The following is a 13,951-nucleotide window of genomic DNA, read 5'->3' as shown; positions in this document are numbered from 1 at the left end:
GATTGTGTAGAAGAATTAAAAGTCAATAAAGTTGAAAAATGTGTAAAGAAATTTGAAAAGTTGCTGCAAAGATCTGAAAAGCTAAGTATGTTATCTACATATAAATTCAGTTATGCCTATTTCATTTCTTTTGCATAACTTCTGTGATCTGTCAAAAAAGTCGCAATCCCAAAAGTTCAAGTGTGTGAAAAAGAAACAGGGAAAAACTGTTTTAAAGGCCTGAAAATCTAGTCAGCTTATCTACTTTATAAACTGTGTAAACTTTCATGTCTTGAAGTACAGTAGGTATTGTGAAATCAGGGCTGGCACGAGGCAATACAGCGCTATATAGAAAACATACATTTGGTGCCCCCCCATTAATACTGAAACTAAAGATGCTTGTAAGAAATTGATTTAAGTTGTGGTCATATAAAAGGATGTTCATATGTCTGAATTCTGCATCCCTTTTCTTCTCTGATCTGGCGCCCCTCTGAAAACACTTCCTTGTGCAAGCACACTGCACACAGCTTGTGTCAGCCCAGTGTGAGATCATTATAAAATGGATTCTGGCCAGAAGTGTGGACATGGTGAAATACAGACATATGAATGGACAGTACCAGAACAACATTATGTCACTTTCTGCTATCACATCAAATGCACAACCCAAGTCAGAATTTAGCAACTATCGATCATTTACCAACTATCGATCATTTACCAACTATCGATCTTGAGGTCATGAAATCTGTCTGTGCTTTCAAGCATGCAGACAGAGGCAGAGACAAAGACACAGACAAAGAGAGAGAGAGAGACCCAACAGTTTCAACTGTGAACTGCAACCCATAACTGACTGTCATGAAATTCGATTCCAATAATCAAATGCTGAAATATGAATGCCATCTAAAAGCCTATGCTCAAATATGTACACTGCTATAAAATTTTATCAGGGAGTGTGTAAAAGCAATAACTGGACAATGAATGATAAAATGATCCACTCTTTCTGTCTTACAAATACATTTTATTGAAAAAAAGCAACAGTAATTTAATAACAGTGTTAAAATCCCTACATTAACACATCAACTATTTAACATTTTTGTTATTTATACATTGCCACACACTGCACCCATACATAATACACAGGCCCAAATTTCACAAAAATTCTCAATGTTTTCCCTCAAGCAGTATGTTCAAGTTATCCATCATACTTCATATTATTATGATTTTTGTTGAAGGCTGACATAACCAAAGTAATTTCAAGTTTAGCAAAATATAGGCTTGCTATTCTTATGAAAACTTTAGAAATTCTTAAAATCTGATGATTACAGAATCTGACCTTACCAGAATGTTTTCCCCAACAAGTTATAGGAATTTAAGTTTTTACTTGAACAATTTTTTTATATTTAGTGCAAATGACATCATGGACCCGAGATATGAATAAAGAATCTTAAACGAAGGATACAGTTTGAGAATTTTGGGAATTGGGGTTTTATATATATATATATATATATATATATATATATATATATATATATATATATATATATATATTTCAAAGATTCCAAAACTAGTAAAAGGAAACATCTGATTATAACAACAAAAATAAATACACAAGCTTGTGTTTTAGACAGTAAAATACGTATTACGAAACCACCTGTGAGTAATGAGAAAAGTGGTGTTTTAATACTGATTGCTTAGTAAAGGTTTATTTATATTTTAATTAGACATGGGGAATCTGGAATAAAGTTACTATTTGTTAAAAGGCTAAAATGACTGCAATTCAACTCTTATGCTATCTTACTGTAACCTCGGAAACCCTTTAGAATACATAATATTGATTGTTTAGTGCTTGCTTTACACTGAAGTGAAATAAAATACAGGTAGCTTCAGTAAAGCAGCTTTGGAATTTTCACAACCTTAAAACAAAATTTTAATTTTAATATTGCAGATTAAAATAAAATAAATGTAAAATATCAAAACTGTAACAAATTAAACATGCAAATGTCACTAACAGTAAAATGAGAGATTCTCACATTTATAATAATTCTGAAATCTCCCTGTAGATAGTAAATGTTTACATAAATAGTCACTTCACTAGTCTCAATACACTGGAATTGTTTACCATACATATGTGTGTAGATCTTGAAAGTGCTTGGTTAGTTTCTGTAGACTAGTTGTACCAAGCCTTGTCATGTTTTTTTTTTGTACATATATAACTGCTTAACTGATTCACAGCTTTTATGATACAAACCGTTTGATAACTTGCTGAAATGTATTTTAGGTTTGACAGAAATACACCATGGTATCTTAGTGCTAATTTGCAGGTTCTTTACTCATGAAATGGAGAGGGATGGAGGAAGTCAAGAAAGTAATTAGCATAAGAAACCACACTTTTGAGTAAATACGTTTCTTTAATAATACTTTTGTAAGTCAGACAAGAGTTGTTTCCATGTAATGACAGGGATTGGTGCCAAATCCCATCATTTGTCAGTCATTACTTGAATGGAAGTGCATGCTATTTCAATGATGTAATTGTGGAGAAGGCTTGACCATGTTATGATTTAAAAGTATTAACATATTTCACTCTAAACAGTGTTTTTTCTCTTCATTAGATACATTATCATAATAGGTTAGGAGAATAGGTAAAAGGTAGGGTTACATTCCCTTACTTCAGATTTTTGTCCCTGGCTCCATTCTCTCTACTGTACGAGTATCAGCTTCCAAATCTAGTAATGATATATGGGCAAAGGACTTCACAGACTGATGAAGAGACATTATCCTTGAGAAAAATCCAGTGGAAACAAGATCATTATGAAACTGCATGGGAGACAATGGAAGGTACAATGAGCCTGTTGTTTTGCTGATTAGGCCATCCCAGGTCAAATTTAGCCATATGAGCTGAAAGTTCTCTACAACTTAAGCTGGAAAATGTAGTTTCAGACATCAATCTAACAACTGGAATAAAACTTTTGTCCTAAACTAAGGACACAAAAGGCCAAAACAGTTTATTTGGTCTTGGATTAATTCCCTGTAGCCCAACAAATCAGGGATGAAACAGGCCGAGCAGAAATATCATCCCTTGGTTCTCTGAGTGGTAAAAACCAGTGACATCTCTATATTCTGATCAGCTCTGCATGTTTATTACCATTTAAATGCCTTGATTGGGTCTTAAAGATTCCTTTGTGAGGAAGGGTCCAGTGTGTTCATTACCAGTTAATTCATTTGGCCCCAATCCCACCTGTAGGCGTGATGAGGCTGTACCCTATTTCCGAGCTCTGCAGCATCAAGGTCATTTAAGACACATCAACGTGGGTGGTATTACAGAAAAGCAGACAGATATAGCTCTAAAATGATACCAAATAATCTGGAAGTTCTAGTTGCACTACAAAATACAGAGGAAAAAACCTCATTTTTTGGACCCGTTTTTTTTTTCCACCCAAAATTTGCTTGTGGTCAGAATGCAATTTTGTGTCCGGATTTTAGACCTTTTGGCCTCAGATCTCAGGGAGACCGGTCTGAACTGCACACAGACAGGTGAACCTTTGCAAAAACTAGGATAAGGTGGGCATTTGGAATAAAGATTGGTCTTGATACGAAAATGATGGGTCCATTAAGCAAAAAAAAAAAAAGAAAAAAATAACTCCAACTTTTACCCTTCTGCTCATATGCTAGCAAATAACCAATGGAAAATGATGGTTCTAATATAACTAGGCATTAGTCTCAAGGAAAATCTGTTGAAAGCCCCCAAATGTCTTTCCCACAAGCATTTCAGGCGAAAATGACAAAAACCTCTGGGGCCAAATGAGTTAAATACCTTGACTGGGTCTTAAAGATTCCTTTGTGAGGAAGGGTCCAGTGAAGGAGGCCTATTTAAAAACTAAAACTGAAATTCTGAAGAGCATGAGTCTCTTCATGACAATGAAATTAGGGACAGTCACAACCAACAATGCAAAACTAAATGCATTTCACATTGACTGATAAGGCATGAATTACACTGATTCTGTCTGCTAAAATTATAGTGATGAGGAAGCAGGTCTTTTACAAGAGTGTTTTAGACAGTAGTTTGAGGGGTGATATGTTCAACAATATCAAGGTTTTGACTTTGGGAGTGCCTTAGAGGGGTCCTGCCTATTTTTCTGATTTCATTTGGGAAATGAGGCAGGCTCTGGGATGCAGGTCCATCTGCATGGGTTTCCTCCTTGGCAGGCTGTTTCTTGACTCCCATGGAACAGGACAAAGGCCGAGATTATAAAATTGCCTTGTGGTAACTTTTGAGAAATGCAGAAAGCATCTCTTCAAGATCTGGAGGCTAATGGAACCAGCTATAAAACCTCTGATGGAGCAGGAGGAGGGTAGAATTTTTAGGGTAATATCTAAAAGGCATAAGCAATAAAGGCACAGATGGATGAATCTTTCATGGACAATGTTGGATCAAAAAGAAAAGGGTCATCTGATTCTCTTTGATGTCAGAGGTGTGAAGCGAGAGGGAGGCATTCCAATTCCTGCAATGGTAACAGAAACAGAACAGGGAAAGCAGTTTGACAAGGGTGACAAACTAAGCTAGGAGTCTGTTCATAAAGGGAATGGTAATATTCAAGCTCTAGTTCTGAGCATTGTCAATGCAATGAGATGAGGGCTTGTATCAGGGAAAGGAAAGTCACCATAATCAGTCTGTGCAGGACCCATGATACAGTAGGGGAAATATGATGAAGTGGCCTAGTACTTTTGGCCTGGTACTCAATTCTGTATGATGTTTAAGTCAGTCCAGTAATGGATGTTATGGGAAAGTTGATAGTTTAATCAAGCACCATTGCATCTGTGACAAAAAGTTAGGGTTGGAAGAGGCATAACTGGGTATACAAAAAAAGTTGATGACTGTACCCAGAACCCATTTGAGGCAGGCTAATATCAAGGTGCAAGTTCAGTACTGGCTATCTAGGGACTGATTACCAAAGCCAGTACCTTGATGTATATGAAGTACGAGGTATTCCAAGACTTGTCCACAATGATCTCTGAATTATGGTGGTACTGGGCCAGAAGTCTGTCCAGTGTTGGCAAGATCTGGCACTATCAGAAATGTCAGCACTTGAGCTGCATGGGAGGCTTGAGAAGACGTATTTCCAGACTTCTTAATTGGCAATTTTTCTGCCTCAAGTGATTGTGACATAAGAAACTTGGAAACTGATGCTGTATCAGCAACAATGGCGATTGCATCCACATCCTTTTGGTACTGTTTTCTTGTCTCTCACTGCCCTGGGTAAACCTTTTTGCACCATAATTCTCACCCATATCTTTTCGGACCAGAGTATATCAATTTTACAAGTGTGGTCCTATTGACACCCCATATACCTAGTGTAACTGGGGTGATTATCTTTGACAGCATGACTATACCTTCCCACTGTTACATATAATAGAGTAAAATTGTAACCCCCTCCCGCTGTCCATGGTGAGGTCAACAAAACTATCAGACTGTGATGAAATCAGACTGTATCCCTTACGACAGAGCTGTAAAGTTACTAGGCAACAAGAAAGAAAACAAGTTTTGTACCTCTGTTTCAAAGGCCTTTACCCTGAAGATAAAACATTAATTGTGATACAAGAGACGTCATTGAACAGAGAAACACAAATGTACCATGGTTCAACTCTAAATTTCAAACAGATTTTAAGAGGTAAAAGTGAAACAAAAGCAACCCAAAACTATATACAGATGACCTTGACCCTGAAGATAGGGTCAAAATGGGGCATGCACTACTCCTCTAGAGACAATATACAAGTGTACCAAATTTCATTAACTGATCTTAAGCAACTTATAAACTATAGTGTGGAAGGGGAAATGCTCCTGAAAACAAAAATATTGTCCTGTGAGTCTGACCTTGAAGACTGGACCCTAGTGTGGTACATGAAAAACAGCAAGTTTCATACCTTAATCTCAAAAACGGTAATTTCATAATTGTTTTTCAAATTTCATGACTTAGAATGCCATTTCTTTACACTCTCCTTGATGTGCATCCTTAATTAAAACAAATGCTTCTTCAGGTGTTGTGTCTTGTACAAAACAAGAGGTCCAAGTGAGCCTGATATCACTCATCTTGCTTACTTAACTTAAAAGTTGACCATTTCACAAAGCAGACTTATGAAGAACAAAACATGGGTCTACTATCTTTCAAACTTCATATCATGCTGTAATGATAAAGTTTTGTTGTGAAGATAATGGCATAATTAATACCCATCTTGCTCAATGTCATCCAAGACCCTGATGATATAAACCCATTTACCAAGTTTTATTGAAACTAGATGAAAAATATAGTCTCTGGATCTAGAGAGGTAGTAAACTCAGCCAATCAAATGCAATGTACCTCATTAATATGCACTGATCTCACTTATTATAAAACTGCTGATAAAAGCTTCAGGTGGAGCCATCTATGTGGAATTCAGTTTCATGAGTGGTAACAAGTCAATAACATGCAAGATTACATTATTACTATGAGTGAATCTTGTTCATTATTGAAATCATCAAAAATCTTTATGATATAAGCCCATACTTCAAGTTTGACCAAAATCAGATAAGATATAAGACTTGCAGAGTGAATGGTAACAAACTCAGCAAATTAAATGCAAAATTACCTCATTATTATGCCTATCTCAGTCACTACCAAGCTTTTCCATGATCATGATGATATAAGCATGTATTTCAAGTCTGATCAAAATCAGGTCAGAAATATAGAATCCTGAGTGGTAACAAGCTCAGCCAATTATGTGCAAGATCAACTCACTCATATGCATGGATACTGATAATAGAAGCATAAATCTGAAGTTTGATAAAAACTGGGTGAGAGACATAGCCTGCCAAATGGTAACAAACGCAGCCATTCAGATGCAAGATTACCTCATTACTATGTATCAACCTTGCTCAAACCCAAAAGCGATCTTGATGAAATAAGCCCATATTATGAGTCTGATAAAAATCAGATCAAAAATATATGTTCTAAGGGTATAACAAGCTGAGCCAATCAGATGCAAGATTGCCTAATTAGTATGCACATATCTTGCTCATATCAAACTTGTCCAAGATATTCACAATATTAACAAATATTTCAAGTTTGATCAAAACTGGATAGGAAACATTGTAACAAGTTCAGCCAATCAGATGCAAGATTACCTCATTAGTATGCATGGATTTTGCTCATTATTAACTTATCTAAGATTTTGATGATATAAACACACATTCCAAGTTTGACTGAAATCAGATCAGAAATATGGTGTTCAGAGTAGTAACAAAAAATTGATGACATCTGCATGATGCACAACTGATAACACATAATGCATGGCAGATCCTGCCTTACCATAAGCTGACTTGGTCTCATGGCCAGGTGAGCAAATAAAAGATGTTAATCTAGTGTGAAAGATTACATTCAGATTGAGATAATACATATGGGTTAAGGTAAGCAAAATCAGTTAGTAGCAAACTTAATTCTCACCTGAAACAAGAACAAATGCATTCTAAGATACTATGCCAAGAAATAACATTTTATATATGGTTTGTCCAACTATAGCACTATGTCCAGCAATCATTATCAAAAAATTGCCTGCAATGGAATTTTTTTTTCCAAGTGTGTCCCAAAATACTCTGTTAGAATCTGGCAACAATATGGAATGTATAATATAATTACAAAGTTTAAATTACAAAATAAAATATATATACAAATCAGTTATGGTTCTGGTGAAACATTAACAAAAATGAAGTAATATTCCAATCAGATCTTTCTCAGGTGTAAACTTGTTATATGTATAAATTAGATTTTGTGGTGGTAAAATTTAATGCAATTATCTTTCTACACTATGTAACTAATCCATATCAAAGTTACTTTATAGAAATGTATTTTTATTTCTAAAAATATAAATGCAATGATTTAAATGAGAATGCAAATTTATGATTTTATAGTAAAATAAAAAATGTTACCCAAACTGATTATCCTCAAATTTAGATGAGCCAGATTGTATGATGTTTGGACCACAATTTTCTCACACTCAACACAGACTAATACGACAAAAAATGATCATGCACAATCCTGGTGTTTTTGGTGAGTTTAGATGATTGATATACTCTCTGTTTAGGTGACATTATTATCCCGTTATATCTTGAGAATCAATGCATACAAAGGATAATTCTGAAAACCATGTAAATGGATGAACCACGGTTTACATTTTTTGTAAATGAAAAACATATATTCATTGTTAATTACAATGTTCAAGATATGCACAGAATGATAAAAAAACAAATTATGTGAGATCACGTAATAAAATGGGTGCAAAAGACTGTGATAATCTGTACAGAAAATTAACCTGCATTGTAAAAAAAATAACTTGCAATGTACATGTATACAAGGAAAGTTTTACATCAATTTAGAAATAAAACGTACACAAAAAATTCTAAATGAATTCTAACATGTTTAAAATTAACTGTGTTATGGCTAATATAGTGCATGATAAAAATTACAAAAATATATATATATAATCTATCTTTGATACTGATTTGAAGTTTTAGTGTTTCTTTCATTCATGGTAAGAATAAATAACTCTGTAGCTTACATCATATGAAAACAATTTACACATAAGAACAGCTAAGGCAGCAAGATTACAAGGAACAAAAATAAGAAAACTAAATGTAAACAGTTTGTTTAATTACCAGTATGCTAAATCTAAGGACATTTTTATCCGATTCTTTTGTTTGTATGCCTGAGATTCATCATATACAAAAGTCATCCACTTATCAAATGAGATTTCTTCAAAATGATGCAACATTAAAAATGAATGATTATTACACAACCAGACCAAAAAAGCCATGAAAAACATTATTTTATGCAACAGTAAGGTAAACTATGTGACTCATGAAATTTTATCCCCACAAAATTAGATACTGTCTCCAAACCAATTATTTTTATCCCCACAAATTTGTCTGTTAAATCCCAAACTATGAAGCTGTATCATCATAAAATTGTCTATGAACTCCCAAATTATGAAATTAGATTCCCATAAAGTCATCTATTTACTCCCAGACCATAAAATGTAATGATCACAAAGTCATCTATTTAATCCGAATCCATGAAATCTGATGGCCACAAAATCATCTCTTTACTGCCAAGCCATCAACTTTTATCCCCAAAAAATCATCTCTTTACTTCCTAGCCATCAAATCTGATCCCTACAAAATCATCCACTTACTCCCAACCATGAAATTTTAATCTGCCAAAATCGTCTATTTAGTCAAAAGTGTGAAATGTAGTCCTCAAAAAATCATATATTTACCCCCAAACCATGATGTTTTATCCCCCAAATCATCTATTTACTCCCAAACTATGGAATTTAATCCCCAAGAATATTTATTATCTTATAGTAATTTAAATTTTCGCATGTATTTCAATGTGACATCGACATTGAAGTCAGAGTTGTCTGAGCTGTCTACCTGATCATCCGATTGTGTTTAAGTTATAACTGTTTCAGCTTAATTGGTTTACTGTATAGAGATTGTTAAAGACTAGTGAGGCCTTCATACTGGCTGAATAGAAATTGTCAAAGATTAGTGAGGCCTTCAGACTGACTGAATATATGATGTCAAAGGCTAGTGAGGCCTTCATACTGGCTGAATAGAAATTGTCAAAGACTAGTGAGGCCTTCATATGGGCTGAATAGAGATTGTCAAAGACTAGTGAGGCCTTCATATTGGCTGAATAGAAATTGTCAAAGACTAGTGAGGCCTTCATATGGGCTGAATAGAGATTGTCATAGACTAGTGAGGCCTTCATACTGGCTGAATACAGATTGTTAAAGACTAGTGAGGCTTTCAGACTGACTGAATAGAGATTGTAAAAGATTAGTGATGCCTTCATACTGACTGAATAGAGATTGTCAAAGACTATTTAGGCCTTCATACTGGCTGAATAGAGATTGTCAAAGACTAGTGAGGCATTCAGACTGGCTGAATAGAGATTGTCAAAGACTAGTGAGGCCTTCAGACTGGCTGAATAGAGATTGTCAAAGACTAGTGAGGCATTCATACGGCTGAATATAGATTATCAAAGTCTAGTGAGGCTTTCCTACTGTCTGAATATAGATTGTCAAAGGCAAGTGAGGCCTTCATACTGACTGAATAGAGATTGTCAAAGACTAGTGAGGCTTTCAAACTGGCTGAACAGGGACTGTCAAAGACTAATGAAGCCTTCAGCTTTGAGAAATACTGAATCCTTTGTTCACATTGCCTCAGTTATAGTCCTGAGTATGACCTGCTCTGGTGTATGCCATATTTTTCCAAAATGACTGAAGAAAAAGGCCAAGTTAGAGCTTGTGATTTAACAGACCAGTGATAAAGTACTGTTTAGTGCAGGCATGGGCAATTTCTTCATGGTGTGGACGTGACAAGTTATTTTTAAAGCCACACCATGTGATAAAAATAAACAGATAAAACCAGGTCACAGGTCATATTTTGCCCACCCCTGGCTTTGTGTCAACATGAGATATGAGTACCATATATGCTCACGTATAAATCGAGTCCAGATGAGAAACAATAGAGACCCATATCTGCCATCATATAATGTGTAAGCAGATCAGAATCTATTTTGTTTATTCTACTGATTACTCACAACAAATTGCAGAGACCCAAATAAACCAGCACAATATGTGAAGGCAGAACTGGGTCTATACAATTTGCAGTTGGACTTGACTTAAATGTGACCACGTATGGTATTATTGCCACAAGTTATTATCATAGTTTAGTTTTCATACTGAAATCTGTATGGGATGGTTGGTATTCAGGAGGGTAAACATTAAATATGTTCGAGCATCATGCACAGTCTTAAGTTTTCCCTCTTTGTTTCTTTCTCTCTTGCTAGAATGTTACAGAAGAAACAGTTTACAATCACAAATATACAAGACTAATGTGACTGATTACATTTTCAAGCAGGATATTAACTTGACCAATTAGAACTGGATTTTATAAATTCCAAATGTTGGGGAAATAAAAAGGTCAATGTTGCACAAATTCTGTAATCTACTACATCAATTATCTCATAAACCAGTTTGCTTTGTTGAATGATTATTAATATCTATGAGATAAAGGAACAAATACATTCAACAGATTCCTATTTTTTAATTTAGAGCATTAACAATGTGACTCACAAGACCATCTTCAAGACTCAAAACATGGCCTACATCTATAAGACAGATTCAATTGATATCCAACAAATGATTCATCACTCCGGTGGCCTAGTGGTTAGAGCATCTGCCTTGGATGTGGGAGGTCATGGGTTCCATCCTCGGCCGAGTCATACTAAAGACTTATAAAAATGGTACTAACAGCTGCCTCGCATTAAGAGGTTAGTCTTAGGACTGGTCAGCCTGGTATCAGGATAATGTAACTGGGTGAGACATCATGCTACATGTCTGCGGCATGATGCCCCAGTGCTAGACATCACTATAAACTCACACTGCAGACATCGTAGCGATATGACTGAAAAATTGTTAAAGCTACGTTACAAAAATCCATATCACACACACAAATGATTCAATGGACATTTGGGATTCAAGTTTATGCATTCCTGTTGTATTAATTGATCCTTTCCTTATAGCAAATGTTGTTTTTATTTGGGATCCTGGAATATCAATATACAAAGTCTGGCTGTTATTGTATTAAGCTTTAGTCCGAAATGGTGATTTGTGTACAAACTTGTAACTTGGGCTCTAATATCTATTGAAGCTGCCAATGCTATCACTACCATCAATGCCAGGAATGTTTTACTATTCACACCCAAAACACATCATCCCAAAACAATTAGAAATACCATCTATACTTGCTTATAAGTCGAGTCCAACTACAAATAACACAGACTCAGATCTGCCTTCACATAATACACCAACAGATTAGGGTCAGTGTTCTTTGTTCTACTGATTATTCCTAACAAACTGCACATAATCCAGTACCGCTGGTGCATTACATGATGGTACATCTGGGTCTGTGCAGTTTGCATTTGGGACTGGACTTATAAGCAAATATATACAGTGTCTTTTAGCTGCTGTAAATTCATTTATTTTTGTCAATATAAATTTTTGTAGCTTTGCAAAAATGACAATTTTATTGGTTTTTAAAAAAAGTCCTTAAGTGGTCACTGAAGGATACTTGTTCATAGGGTCTTCATTCGTGCAGCACAAAATCCATAAAAATCCCTTGAAATATAGTAAATTCACAGAATTAAAATGTTCGTTGTAAGACTTTTTATCAGCAATGACAGCCTGAAATGAGAAAGTGGTTATATCTGTGGTGCTGCAAGGATCAATCCCTGGGTAACTCATCAGTCTGTTTCACTTTCAGTATCACTTCTTACATCCTTCATCTAGGAAAAGAATGAATATGTGATCAATTGAAAGAACAGTGAAGTAACATGTAAACACAACAACCATATCTTTCTTAATCTTACTAAAGAATAAATTCTAAAAGAACCCTTTACATCTTTTTAAAAAAATTTATATATCAACTGTACAAGAAATTATAATACCTTAATTAGAGTACTGACAATCTAAGCAATCCTGAGAGCATATATATAAGTGTAAGGCGACATGCAAGTCAGGAAACCAGAGGACCAGGCAATTGATTCACATAACTTCTGAACTAGAGTGTAAGCTCAAAGCTAACTTTTGATAGCTGATAATGAAAAAAAAAACTCAGTAATTTTACAACTTTTCAAAGGTTAATATTTATCTGAACATTGTTCGGTTTATATATAGTTTGTTTCATGAAATGTATACTAACAACTTTTTACAACTGATAAGGCTCTGGTCAGAGTGTGCACTTAAGTTGCAGAGATTTGGGAATATGGGGATTGGTCTTGGATGGGCTGCTCTTTATTTACCCTTACATGTGCTGGAAAAAGTAATCAAACTTAGGACTACTGAGGTGTGAAACAAATATGTCATACTGTACTGGCAGTGCCCCAACATTCCTTTGATGGTACAGCTAGTTTCAAAAAAAAAATTTTCTTGAGTGAACAGGAGGAATCTATTTGGGCAACCACTAGCCCTTCTATATGTGGTCAGAATGACAGTAAATTTCATGGCTTGGTGTTATTATTCCTATAAAATACAACCATATGTAGAAATTCACACTAGTAAAGAGCTACATTTCTATGCAAGTATCTTTGAAAGGTTTTCTGATGAATATAAGCCTAATATATTTTAAAGAATTGTATCCCGGAAATGAGCACTCGATTTCTATTATGACTCTATGGTTTTAAGAAAAGAAATAGAAAACAGCGAGATGCATCAAGCTTTGTAAAATTAAACAAATAATTTATTCCCCAGAATACAAAGTGAAAATGTAAAAAACAAAGTAATTTATGGTATTTCCAATTAAATCCCAAATAATCCTAGAATTACAGTCACAATTCCTAATGATTCAAGTCATGAATAAACTTTTGTGGATATCCCAATTTAATCCTATGCTGGCAGTGTTGATGTGCCTGTGGTGGCCTATGTAGTGGTGATGTGCTAAGTCTTTTGTTGGATCACAATAATACAATCCAAGAATATATCCTAATTTCAAATTTCACAATAAATTCAAGTCTCTATTTCCAAGAATGTTATTTTTGATGAGCTCTTTGTATTTCCAGTGAATAAATAATTTGAATAAATAATATTCGAGCCCAAATGAACTATTGGATACAACAATAATACAACTGATTCTGCTGAGATCTTAAATCATGAATGAATAATTTCTATAAAAACAGGATTAAAAAGTGCTCTACTTGACCTCAGGTCACAATTAGCACTGTACAAAAAGATATTACCTCATGGAAAATGACCTTCTAGAAGGTTCCTAATGTTTACTAGATAAACTAATTATAATAAAGAACATGGTAAACATAATGTTCTTGACTCGGGCAAAGATAATAATGCTAACAGTTAAACCATACACACAGAGAATATTTTAACT

At 34.7% G+C, this 13,951-nt stretch overlaps 1 protein-coding gene across 1 annotated transcript in view; it reads right to left on the bottom strand.

Moving 5' to 3' along the window:
* Positions 1-973: 973 nt before the first annotated feature.
* The window catches only part of LOC149779446 (ceramide synthase 5-like), an 86,006-nt gene continuing 73,028 nt past the window's right edge, over positions 974-13,951 (bottom strand). Inside the window, exon 10 of the mRNA XM_089940110.1 lies at positions 974-12,356. Coding sequence (XP_089796236.1) covers positions 12,315-12,356 — 42 coding nt within the window. The 3' untranslated portion in view covers positions 974-12,314. The remainder of the gene's footprint in view (positions 12,357-13,951) is intronic.

This window comes from Sinohyriopsis cumingii, chromosome 17, assembly GCF_028554795.1.
Source record: "Sinohyriopsis cumingii isolate HCF-2022 chromosome 17, ASM2855479v2, whole genome shotgun sequence".
Classification (NCBI taxonomy): domain Eukaryota; kingdom Metazoa; phylum Mollusca; class Bivalvia; order Unionida; family Unionidae; genus Sinohyriopsis; species Sinohyriopsis cumingii.
The sequence above is the reverse complement of the archived record's forward strand: the minus strand, read 5'-3'. Positions and strand labels throughout refer to the sequence as shown.